We start from the raw sequence: 12,710 nt of genomic DNA on the forward strand, positions 1-12,710 counted from the left end.
GCGATCCTTATTATAGTATGCCTCACATACACACGTACACAGAGACGCAGACAATCTTGTGTACTCGCTGTAATGTGAGAATGAGGAGAGCATCATCATATGATGGTAGGCTCTCATTTTAGTCAAGACTTATATCACAAGGCACAGGGTGTGATCCAGGGCGTCAATTAACTTGTTTCGCTGCCACCTCAGGGACCCTCAGTGGCCTAAAATTAACCAGGCCCATAAACTATCCCTTTTTTTTTCTGCTAAAACAATAGTTTTTTTAAAATCCTTTAAGTCAAATAACGTCTTGAGTTTTAGCATCCATTTTTATTAAATTAAAAGTATCTGACAATTTTTATTGCGCTATAAAATTAACTTTAACTGAATGTAATGAAAGTACCACAAAATGCATATAAGGAAGTAGGTATTTCTGACCTTTTGAAGGCATTGGATTACCTCTTGTATCAAAATTGTGCTTAATATATAAAAAAAAAATCTTTAAAAATCTGAATATCTCTATAGTTTTTCTTGTTGATATTTCTTATTGCCAAACAGGTAAAAAGACACATAGATTATTATGGTCACATCATTTGTGGATATTAAAGTCTCCTAACAGCTACTGTACCTCTCACTGCCATCTGGCGTTGTAAATGCGCACCCCTATGCCGCTACCTAACGCAGCACTGATTAATATATAACCCTGACATCTTGGCGTGTGAGTTTGTCATTAATATAACAAGTAGCCTTGCACCTCAGCTGATCAAGATTCTGTCCTTGTTTCTCACTTTCTTCCCGTCACTGCTACTTTTTGTGTGCGCACACTACAGTAGCTGTGCCAGGTTCGTACTGTGCCTCCTCAGAGCAGCACCCTGTGAAGAGTGGCCTTCCGCTGTGCCAACATTGGCTTTTAGCCAGTTTGTTAAAGGTGCCAGCATGGGACTGGAGCCAGTTTACAAAAGGTCAACATACCCCAGACGGGATCAAGTGACTTCTACTGGACTGCAGTGTCACTCAAAGCACCACTTTATCGCGCACAGTGTCACACAGCACGTCAGCTCTGCTTGTGGTGGACTAGCAGATAAGTTCTAATATGTAGAGTGATACAACAGTTTTAGTAGCATTGAAGCACCTGTGAGAGTGAAAGTTGAGACAAGGTCTGTTGTGATTATTAGCTGGGAAGTGCATTATATTGTCAGGCTGAATAGTCCTCAGAAATATTTGAATATATTTCTTCGCACCATATAATCATGTTTTGTGTGTTTAACATGGTTACATTTGGCTCTTTACCATCCATCAAATACTTGCTGGACTATTTTTTTCTTATCAGTACATGGAGATGGAAGCATACAGAAGTGTGTAAGTACACACAACTGAGACATTTTCAAAACATCTATGGACACATATGGATACATCCACCCACTCCATGTGTTTTAGCTGTAAGAAGGTCTATTAAAATGTATTTTGTTACTGATGATGATGAATCCCTTTTGTTACCTTCACAAATTATACAGTGTAGGTATAGGGTATAGAGTTAACAGCAAATCTGAATTATCAATAAGGTTAACATGAGTTACCATAACTGGAATTATAATTGAAATTCTTGAAATTACAAGTGTGCCCCTTTATTCATGTTTTAAATGGTCAAATAAAAGCTTTAAATGGTGTGTATCCATTTCAGAAAGAAGAAAGATTTTCATCCTACTGTATTATTAACCTTATAATACAGTGCCTCTTCTGTAAGTCACATGAGCAAGGGGAATCAAGTGGACTATTTGCTTTGTAATTTTGACTTAATTCCAACTCCTGTCAGCAGGCACTAAAATTGAAACGATAAATGACCCCTCAGAGACAGCGGCAAAGACGTGCCGCTAGGGTGAGTGGATTTATCACTAATCAATATGTAATTCTGCTGTAATTTCCTAAGATTATATCCTTTAAAAATAGTCATAAGTCTGACCTTTTTTTTTATGCTAGAGGTTCCTGACTAACGATGACTAAATAAGCTTTATAACAATCTCCAATTCAAAGAGCAAAGAAGTGCTGACTCTTTCTCCAGTCTGTTAAGGGTCAGTGAGTTATCTTATGAGTAATACCAAAACACTTGTGTGGCTCTTTATACACAACCTGTGAATGACTGCCAACAAGGATTATGACCTTTTCCAGTCATACCACAGGTAACTGTGGATGAGCTCACCAATTATTGGCTAACTTTTTCTGCTGGTGTCATGTCACATGAGTCAGGGCACAAAAATAAGTAAAATCTAAAACATAGAGTGTAAGACAATACAAAATGAATCAGTGTTTTGAACAAAGACTTGACGTGTGTCTTTGTCTTTGTAAAAGATACAACATAAAGTTTATTTAATTGAACAAAAGCAAAGAAAAATGAAATGTTTCAATCTCCAATGCCCAACTTAAGCCACATGAATCAGGCCACACTTTGCTCCATTTGGTACATTGTAATGTAATATTGGGCCCATAAAACACAGCACACATCATATTCACACGTCATACACATAACTGTTTACTGTACATTGGCATTAACTAAGAGATTCAGCAAAGGCTGAATTCTTATAACATTTAATTTAATTTAATTTAATTTAATTCAAGATTATTTGAAAAGATCCATTTGTTTATTGCTTTGATTGACAAAAGCCTTCTTATTGGGACCATCACAAGGGGGTGCAAGAGGAGGAATAATGAAAAAAAGAATATATATATATATATATATATATATATACAGTATGTATAAATATATTTATATATTCTAATCATTTGAATGAAACAAGTAAACAGAAAGAATTACCTTCTCACTGAACTGGTTAAAAGCAGGTGATAAGGGGGTCACAGGTACATATTGTTTTGTTTTAAAGGGCCACAAGCCAAAGAGTTTTGGGAACCACTGCACTAAATTTATTTAGTTATAAAAGAAGCCAAATATAAAAACAAACAACCAAACACACACACCATCTGTGCTGTGTGTAGCATTTTGTTTTATTGCATCCATTTTTGTAGATTTGTCATTCACAATGGTCTCACCAGGCTGAATGTACCGTATGAAGATATTGAAGACATTATGATTCATTTGATGTACTGACGTTTAAAAATGCTACACACGACAGGTTTTTAACACCCCTTCCACCAGTCTTAACTCCCAGCCTATCCTGCCATCCTCTTGTTTGTCGTCTCTCGGTATCTCTTCCACTTATAAAACCACCAGCACAGTGAAAATATGTAGAGCGCAAAGAATGCTGGGAAATCATACGGAAAAACGATGAAGAAGAATCCAGCGACTAAGAGGGCGCAGATTAGAAGTCTAGTGATGTGACTGAGGATGTATAACAGACTCCACCACATAAAACCCTGCTCTTTTAATTTCTCAGAGGAGTGACTCGGATGTTTATGAGATGGGTGGGCCGATCGATTAAAACTCTCCTTGTGGGCGACCACGCAGTCCTCTATTTGCCTACCTGTCTCCTGACAGTTGACTGATCTTTCTTTTATATGAGTGTAGTATTCCTGATCCTTTGGAGAGCTTTGTGCTGATTCACTCGGTGACTGCCGACTCTGAGAAGCTAAAATGGGGGTGAGATCTTGAGTGAGACGAGCACTTGAACTCAAATCTGTCTGCGTTTCTGGAGGAAAGTGTGTATTTTGTGCTGCGGTGAGTGACTGACTTCTGTCTTTTGGGGAGCATTCGTTGCTCTTAGTCGCCGAGGTTTGCTCTGGGCCTTGACAAAGACTTGAATTTGGAGTTGTTGGTAATTCTGTCAAGGAAAATACACCCGAATCAAAAGCATCACATAAGTTTTTCTCAACAAGAAGATGGCAATCTTGTGTAATATCAGTTATATCTGCCAGCTTGCCCCCCATCCTATCAACACTACTTGTGTCTCTATTAGAGGCCTGCGCTTTCTGACCGAACACCTCTTCCCAAACCTGCCCGACCAAATCTTCTCCAAATCTTTCTATGAACGTCTCTTCCAATCCCGACTCTATCAATTGAAGTGCTACAGTGCTTTCTGCTGTAAAAGGGTCTTTTGTTCCCTTTGACAATTTTTCATATTCAACACATGGAGAGCTCTCAACTTCTGCTGACAACTCTTGTTCTTTCAATTCAGCTGGTGCACTCTTCCTCTTCCCCCGAGGCTTCTCAGCATCACCCATCAACTCCCCCAGTGCTTCTATTTTCAGCTTTCTAATACTCTCCCTCTCATCTTTGCCTCTTTGACTCATATCTTCTTCTGTTCTATCTAATGTCTCAGGTTGGTAGTGAAGTTCTGTTGAAGTGCCTTTCTTTGCGATGCTCTCCTTCACGGCATCTTCTTCAGCTTTTATTTCATGCCCTACATCCTCTTTCTGACCCTTTATGTTGTACTCTGAATGAATCCATTTCATTTCTACCATCTCCACAGGATTTAGAGTCAATTTATCGGACTCAAAAGGTCTGAATGTATCATGGTCACTTTGCAGGACCTTTTTCGTGTCCCTTGATTCCACTGTGTGTCCTGCCTGTGCTGATGGGTTTACTTCCTGTTGCTTATCAATTATCCCATCATAACTCAAGCTTTTTCCTTTCTTTGTCTGATTTGAGACCAATACATGTTCACCTGTTTCATATTTCCTTGTATTTTCCTGTATTTGTGTCAGCATTGAGTACTCCTCCTCTTTCTGAATGCGCAGCTCTTCCCCTGCTTGGATTGGCCTTGGCTGTTTATTATCTACTTCTGAAATTATTGCTGTGTTTCCCCCGTGCCAAGAGGAATTTGGTTTGAAAGCTTTGTCATTATGTTGCCACTCCTCTTCATTTAAGACCTGAATAATTTCCGCTTCTACACCAATTAGTCTCTTTGTTTCTTCGCTTGTTGTACAATGGGAAGATTCCACCTCTGTCTTTTTGAATACCTCCAAGTCTTCGTTATTTGATGCAACTTCTTCGTTCTCTGATTCATCCAATTTGAATTCACCTGCCATAGTTTCGCTTTGCTCGAAATTGTCCTCACTCGTTTGGTTTGGATTGAATACGTATGCATGTGACTGTGCAGGCCTTATTTCATTTTTATCGCTCTCCTTCTCCCGTAATGGGTTTTCACTGTTTTGGTTCAGCCTGAAATCTTCACATTGCTTTTCATCTGTATACCTCTGAGAGATTTCACACTCCTCTGTTTTCTGTGGCTTAAATATCTCCTCTTCTGTAGATACTTTATTTGCTGTATAGTTATTCATGATCCCTTCCTCCTGTACTCCTTGTCTGGATGTGGAAAAGACAAACCTCTCCCCATCTTTTGTCCCCTGTCTGATTGTCCCCCTAAATGCCAGCGTGTCATCCATCGCATTGTGTGCTGTACCTGTAACCTCCCCTTCCCTCCTGGAAGAAAGACCCTCATCCAGCCTTGCTCCCCGTGAGATCCTATCGACGGCGCTGACATTCTGAGACTCTGCCATTGCTGTCATGTCTGTTGTTTCCGACTCCCCTGAGCTTGTTACTAAGTCAGCTGTGTGTGGTGTGAAGGGCTCATCTCTTCCTATTCCTTCGGCTCCTCCTATTATTCCCTCTCTTTCTCGCTCCCAGATCGCATGCTTGTGACACTCAGTTGAACTGTCAACAGAGCCCTCGGACACGGGTGTTGCCCCCTTGAGGCTAAATTCCAGCAGAGTGTCTGTTTCAGAGTTTGTCTGTGACCTTTGGGAAGCATCTTGTGTCACTGTGTTGTCATCTGCTGGGCTGCTGACACATGCCTCCGCTGGCTGGTGGCCTGCGGTGTTCAAGGAAACATTAGCTGACGGTGTTTCGCAAGTGTCTGACAGCAGCTGACATGCGGCTGAGGTGTGTGCGTGTAGGGTGGTGGGTGTATCCTCGCCCACCTGAAATCCATGCTCTTGACTGCTTGCTGCATATTGGGTTTTGGGCTCTTTATCATTTGAGGGAGACACCGACGCTGCTGTCTGCAGCCATTCTGACTCTGGAACGCCAGAATGGTCCATACAGCTTGGCCCATTAAGAAATGCCTGCCATACATCGCACACGGAGGTTTCTTTATCAGTGGGATCATCTGTACCGTTACGAACCCACATGTCATTAACAGAAGCTGCATCTTCTATATTTTCCACTGACACTTTTGACAAGGTCATTTTAGCTCTTCCAGTCCAGATGTCATCCATGTCAGCGGCCCCCCACTGATGGGCTTTTTCATTGTTCCAGTCCAGTGTAAGCAGAGGAATTTGGTGGTAGGTGAGCACCTGTGGACTCTCATTGGATTGCTTCCTTTGGCATTTATGGAGACAGCGTGCAGAGCCACCCCACGGAGTTGGAAAAGGCTGAGAAACTTTCTGGCCATTGGATGCATCATGTGAATAAGCCTTTGGTACTTGCTGACTCCTTCGGGAGAAGTAGTCCTGCACACGTGCCGAACGTGTCGCTCTGTGCCTACTTTTTATGCTATCCACCTGTCAGAAAGGTCAAAGGTCAAAGGTCAAGCTAAGTGTTAATTCCTGAAGTACTTGAACTGTAAGGAGAAGCTAGTCTTTAAGGTCATCAGCTACTTTGAATCCAAATACTGGCTAACCAAATGGCAAAAATCAATGTAATGGCCCATTGAGTGTTCTTTGATTACTGTGATGATGTAATCTATTGCAGCACTGCTGCAACCTCAGCACATAAGCCTATTTTTGTTTGCATCGTCAACTTTACTGCGCATTCGCAAGCAGGTTGCATTTATTATTAATAGTTTGCACATGAGTGTTTTCCGACATGTTCTCAGGTGTCAGGTTAGCTGACTTTCCATATCTCTCTGGGACCCAGTGAGGACTGTGCAGTCTGACACGCATCTTTACTCAGCTATGATCTTTTTAAAGAAGGAATTTAAGTACTTTCTACAGTAATGCAATGTCTGGGGAATGTTTCTGTTTCTTTTTTTTTTGCCCAGACTTAAAGTAGAATCTGTTACTCCAAAAGATAGTAAATGAACCTCACCAAAGGTTTGTGTTCTTCATGGTATAGTAATTGTATCTCTGCACTGTCCATTGTCTTTCTGTCAGCCTCCTCTGCTTTATATGTGGCCTCTGCTTCTGCAAACACAAGGGTCAAAGTATGCTTGCACACTTATACACACACTTACAAACAAACGCACACATTCGTGTACATGTACGCATGCATATACAAATACGAAGTATACATACCTGGAACAACCGCTGACGTGTTACTGGTCTTTTCCGGTGCCCTTCCCCTCCTGTGGTTCAAAATAACGTAGTTTCAAATTGTAAGAGCCAAACTAGTCCAGTTCCACTTTATCTATAGTAAATCTCATTTTTATGATAAACGTTTAGTGAAGGTATCAGAATAGAAGGCAGAAGACAGAATAAAGAGGGGTCAGAGCTTTCTCCACATCTGTATATTTTATCAGACGTCAATACTATTCACACATGTAAATGTCATGTCATCACATTTCCATAAATTTTATACTGCAACAAGTCAGCCAAGAACATGCACATATACATGATGGGGAACTATCTTTCCTAAAGCAAAAACAGGATGAAGTAAGCACACATGGCTTCCCTTGCCATGGTGAGACGTCATGGAAACCTGGATAGACACCTGACCTTAAATGGACAATATGTGTTCTACAGTCCAAACATCCATCACCGAAAAGTTACATAACAGCTTACTGTAAACACGCAAAGGCCCAGCAGGCAACGTTTCCACCTAATGAGAAGGCAGATGCTCACACTGTGTCATATTTCTGAATTTCCTACCACAGCAAATGACAGTGATTTGGGACCTTAATCTTGTTTCTGGTTGATTTCTGCCAGGCACTCGCAGTCTGAACTTGTAATTGCTTTATTCCTATGAAAGGTCTGCACTGCTAGATCCAAATAAACTCCACTTTACTTGAATACTGACTGACTATGTAATGACTTCTATTGTTGACGTACATGGGTGATGCGACTTCCTTCAACAAAGGTATGTTTTAAAAAAAGATTCAGCATTAGGTTCTCTCACCTGTTAGCTTTCAGACAGCTCCTCTTATGGTTGGTACTCTCCTCTTGCACTTGAGGCCCGTGTTCCTTTACATGTCCTTTCTGGTGGCAGAACAGCACATAGTTCATTTCCTTGTTATTAGCCCAAAAGGTGCCCATCGAAGTTTGATAACACAGACTGAACTCCACTCTGGTCCCCTCTCTCTCAAAGGGAGGAATCAATGTATACTTGAAGGTAAACCTGTCTGTTTTCCTATCACTGGATCCAGGCACATACTCCGCCAACAGGTCAAAGTAGCTTGTCCAGCGATCCAGGGTCATCCGGACATAAACAGACTTACTGTAGCAGAGGTTGACCACTCTGATGATGCCACGTAGTGTGGTGGTTCCCGGAAGTAGCTCGATGCTTTCCAGCTCAACCATCTGTCCTTGTAGCCTCTGGTCCAGCTCCTCTGGGGATGAGGGGACTGTAAACAGACAGGACATGTAGAACTGCTCCAAGAGATGGGTTACCTCGCTCTCGGGGGGTTGGCTGACGTCTGACTCTGTCACGTCGACATTATCAAACTCCTTAACTGACACAAGGTTGAGGCCAAACGCGTCAGCGAACGACACCTTCCTCCGAACGACCGGTGGAGGTTCTGGTTCGGAGTCTTCGTCTGTTTCCTCGTCCGTGGTGGAACCCATGGGATAGGAGGCCTCCATTCCTCCCTCTTCTTGCTCCCCACTTTCTCCCTGTTCCTCCCCCAACATCATCACCCCATCCTCTTCCAATGGTTGGATGTACAGAGCCTCCATAATGTGCGATGGTTCTGAGAGGCAGCTGTCTGCCTGTCCTGCCGTCTGTCTGGCTTGGAGGGTGGCACAGACCAGAGTGCCCCTAGCCTGGCTGCGGTGATACTGTAGAAGGGAGAGCAGGGAGAGGACGTGACTTGACAGATGGAGTTCGGTTACAGCTGAACATTGTGAGTCTGAGCCAGGCCTATTAATAGGACACATATAACTAGGCCAGGGCAGGCCAGTTATCCTTTCAGTTATTCTCGCACAATATATGTTTGTTAGTTACAAAACAAATAAATGAAAACAAAGCTGTGATAAAGCACTGATTGACACTGATTAAAGCTAAACAGAGACAGAGCTTCAGTCAGAATATTGGACTATGGCTTGCTAGCAACATACATTATCTTGAACATTTAATTTACTTTTATTTGCTTTGAGTGAACACAAAAAGGTTTTTTTGTTACATGTATTAAAAGTTACTTGACAGTAAGTCTCACACAACTTAACAAACACAAGGTACACAAGGTATTTTTTAGGTATAAAGATATAAGACATGATACAAAAACATGAAACAATATAATAGAAGATAATCTTTCTGAATACATTTTCCTCCAGAGTTGTGGTGTGAATGTTATATCATCCGCTTCAGTCAGTTGGTTCAAGGTAAGTGAGGCTTAAGACAGTTTATTTTAATCATTTTATTGGCGATGAACACAAGATCCCTGAGCATATTTAATTTGTTTTTTTTAACCGCCTCCCTAAAAGATACATTGCCTTGAATTCACTGATGTGGTTCAAACGGTCTGTCTTGGTTCAGAGTTTCTCCTTTTGTAACTTTTCCTCATTAAACTTGAAATTTGGGACAATCCAAAAAAACGTGGGCAAAAAGGTCCTATCAGGCCTCAACAGAGAGGAGGTGGTTCTATTGTCATAGTCGGATATTACTATTGGTGTTTAAATTCTCAACTTATAACAAAATTCCTGCTAAGTTGTGCTACATAAGCATTCATGCCAAGACGTCCACGACATCTCCCACTGCAGTTCCCATTTACCCATTTCCCATATAGTTGGCCCCCGGTTTCCCTTTAAGTTTTAAAGTTTTGTGGATTGTCTTAATGTATTGTCTGTGGAATCCATGTAAATCCTATTGTATGAACAAGATATTATTTTCCTCAATTAGTATTTAATTCTCAACCATCTCAATCCAGAACCATCAACAATTGGTTGGTATTTCGATGATTTTTTCCCCCCATTCCTCGTGTGTCGTATATGAAAATAACAGTTGGTTAGGTGTAATGCCGTACTGGGTCGTTCTCTCAAACACATGATTTACTGTCGTCACAAGTTTCTTTTCCCATTCAATAAAACCACCATCCAGCTTGACAGCCGAAAAGTCAAAAAATAGAAGCTACTTTTGCTGCCCTTGATAAAGACAGGTAGAATGTAATTTTTTTTTCTTATCTAACCCCAAACCTTTAAAGTGTAGTTTACCCAGTCATACTGTATCTTAAGTGTCTGCCATGCCTTTGCCTTCAGAAAGAGGAGAACAGAAATTACATATTGGTTAGAGCCTCATTCTGTGTGCGCCCATTTTGTATCCACATCAAGTCTAATCCATGAGACCAATATTACTAAGTTGAGGTGCCCAGTATTAACTTCTGAAATAAGCTTAGCCGCCCTTCACTTTGTGAGAGCAGAGAATGCTGAGTCTCGGTCTTTTGTTTTGGTATATAAATTTGGAGACAAGCCTGCTCAGGAATTTGAAGGTAGACACTGGGACATTTATAGGAGGACAGCAAAAGAGAGAAAGCAGCCGTGGCAATGCGTTCATCCTAAGAGTCAGGAAAAAAAGTGCACAACGAGTTTTTCTATATAAAGATGTTTTCCGTCAGCTCAACTTATAGTACAGACGACAGTGTCAGTCTGTCGATCGATCAGTCGGTTGGTTCACCGCTGTGCTAAAGGCTCAACGATTTGATGTGTCAAAGCAGGAAAAGCACAGATGTAATCAATAACATTAATGATTTGGCTGTATTCCATTTAGGTGAGCCAGTCCCTGGATCTGGTTTTAATACATGCTGACTTGCTGGAGAGGACACTTAATGTAACACAGCCATCATTAATGCGAGTGGTTACACCTGCGTTTTTCCTGCAACGACAACTCAAAACATCTGCTGTGAAAAAGGGCCTCTTGTAATCACTGTGGTGATCCCCGACTTTTCATTCAGCGCCATCCTCAGGTCAAACATTTTGATTTGTTCAATACTTTGGTGTGTGGCCAAACACCTAAAAAAAAAAAAAATGTTCTTATCAGCCTCTGCTGTACTTGCTGTGTTTCATGTTAATTAGCAAATTTCAGCACGCTAATACGTTCAACTAAGATGATGCACATGGTAACTATCAGCATGTCACCATTGTCACTGTGAGCATGTTAGCATGCTGATGTTAGCATTTAGCTCAAAATGCTGCTGTGCTGAAGTTCATCCTCACCGAGTTTGACAATTCAAGATACTATATCACCTATACAGTAATAATATTCTATAGTTTAGTGGTATCAGTCATGTATAGTCAGTTACACACAAGAGCTGCTGTCAAATATTGGACTTTTTTTAAAAAGTTTTTTGTTTTTTCAGTTTGGGGTTTTAGGTTGTTAAACTATTTGTTTTGGAGAATTTACAAAATGTTGTGCTGCAAAAAGTTGACCGGCAGTTTAATCACTTAAGGCGGCAACGACTGCAGCGTCCCCAAGACGATGTCACCCCACCTGCAGGAGGGGAAATTCTCTGGAGCTGATTCTGACCTCTGACCTCCACATGCAGACTGCCACAACATCAAAATCATAATAATAACTAATACATTTCAAACTTGAGATCAATAATGTCTGAAATAATTACCAGTTCTATTACTGTGCTTGAAAGGCCTCTCTGTTAAGGTAGAATTGGCGTCTGGATTAAATATCTACAGATACTCCTCCAGATACCTTTGGAGGCGGGCTTCATCTTTCAGGTTCACTGCATCTCAGAACAGAAGACCGAAGATTATTCTGTTCTTTGTGGCAGATTGAGTTTGCGTGTGTGTGCCACCATCTCGGATAGGAAGTTCAACTAATCCTTGATATGCAGTGTAACTATACCCCAAAATCCAGTATATCTTGTAAATAGACTTTAGTGCTGGTTATACAATCCTTCACAGGTAGGTGAGCAGCTTTTTGTCCTCAAAGGACCCTTTGTTCCATGTTTTGAAGTCAAGGAGGTTCTCTTTTTACCTTTAATTGGAGTTTTGGTCTTTAAATAGTATTAGAGGTTCTCATTCGCAACTTTTGAAAAGGCATATATATTATATGAACAAGTGTTAAAAATGCTATATATTAATAGTTAGATACACAAAATGAAAATACTGTCAACACCACATGCACACAATCCTTCAGACTGTAATAATTTGAAACTAAAAGAAGCTGCTGTTCACACAAACTGCTTGAGTTATTCTTTTTTATTCACTTTTATAAAGGAATTCAACAAAATATCAGGAACTGCTGATCAATAATAATAAGAATAAGAAAGATGAATTGATCTTTAATTGTCTTTTAAAAAACTGTGTTTGCACCTGATATTTTGTCAACTCTTTGAACGTTGTATGTCTAATGTTTATCAGTAGATGGCACTATGTGATCAGAGAGGAAGATGTGTGAGATTCGGCCACACATCAGCCTCCTGAATTAGCATTTTCAGTTTGCACTTCTGTTGCGATAACGAGTTCAAGGTGTGCAGATAGTGTCAGAAAAAAAAGAATTCAACACAGAGGGATTGAGGAAATGGGGAAAACTTTTTTTTTAAAGTGTAAATTACAGCCCATTGTCTTATATGTTGCCTTGAGCACAGCAATAATGATAATAACACATTTGGCCAGTAGGTGGCAGCATACACCGCAATTCCGTGATGCTTGTTTTCTAATCCTATCACCTCCCAGGT

General features: G+C 40.7%; 1 protein-coding gene across 2 annotated transcripts; it reads right to left on the reverse strand.

Moving 5' to 3' along the window:
- Nucleotides 1–2,355: 2,355 nt before the first annotated feature.
- LOC139222094 (protein phosphatase 1 regulatory subunit 3A-like) lies at nt 2,356–8,819 on the reverse strand. Of its 2 annotated transcripts, XM_070854066.1 has the most exons (5): nt 8,304–8,819; nt 7,985–8,064; nt 7,165–7,214; nt 6,959–7,047; nt 6,401–6,432 (listed from the first exon to the last, which is right to left on the reverse strand). In XM_070854066.1, the coding sequence occupies exons 1-2, from the start codon at nt 8,758–8,760 to the stop codon at nt 8,009–8,011; spliced, it is 513 nt and encodes a 170-aa protein (XP_070710167.1). In that variant the 5' UTR covers nt 8,761–8,819; the 3' UTR covers nt 6,401–6,432; nt 6,959–7,047; nt 7,165–7,214; nt 7,985–8,008. The 2 variants fall into 2 exon arrangements, with proteins under 2 accessions (XP_070710166.1, XP_070710167.1); XM_070854065.1 differs by having other exon boundaries at nt 2,356–6,432; nt 6,959–7,053; nt 7,985–8,819.
- Between the last annotated feature and the right edge of the window lie 3,891 nt (nt 8,820–12,710).

The sequence above is a fragment of the Pempheris klunzingeri genome, chromosome 22 (assembly GCF_042242105.1).
Source record: "Pempheris klunzingeri isolate RE-2024b chromosome 22, fPemKlu1.hap1, whole genome shotgun sequence".
NCBI lineage: Eukaryota > Metazoa > Chordata > Actinopteri > Acropomatiformes > Pempheridae > Pempheris > Pempheris klunzingeri.

Coding starts and splice junctions, on each gene's coding strand:
- LOC139222094 (XM_070854065.1), bottom strand. CDS start 8,760: ATGGAGGCTCTGTACATCCAACCATTGGAAGAGGATGGGGTGATGATG. Junction 7,054..7,164: donor CACGTCAGCGGTTGTTCCAG/GTATGTATACTT, acceptor TTGTGTTTGCAG/AAGCAGAGGCCACATATAAA. Junction 6,433..6,958: donor ATGAAGAACACAAACCTTTG/GTGAGGTTCATT, acceptor CCTTTCTGACAG/GTGGATAGCATAAAAAGTAG.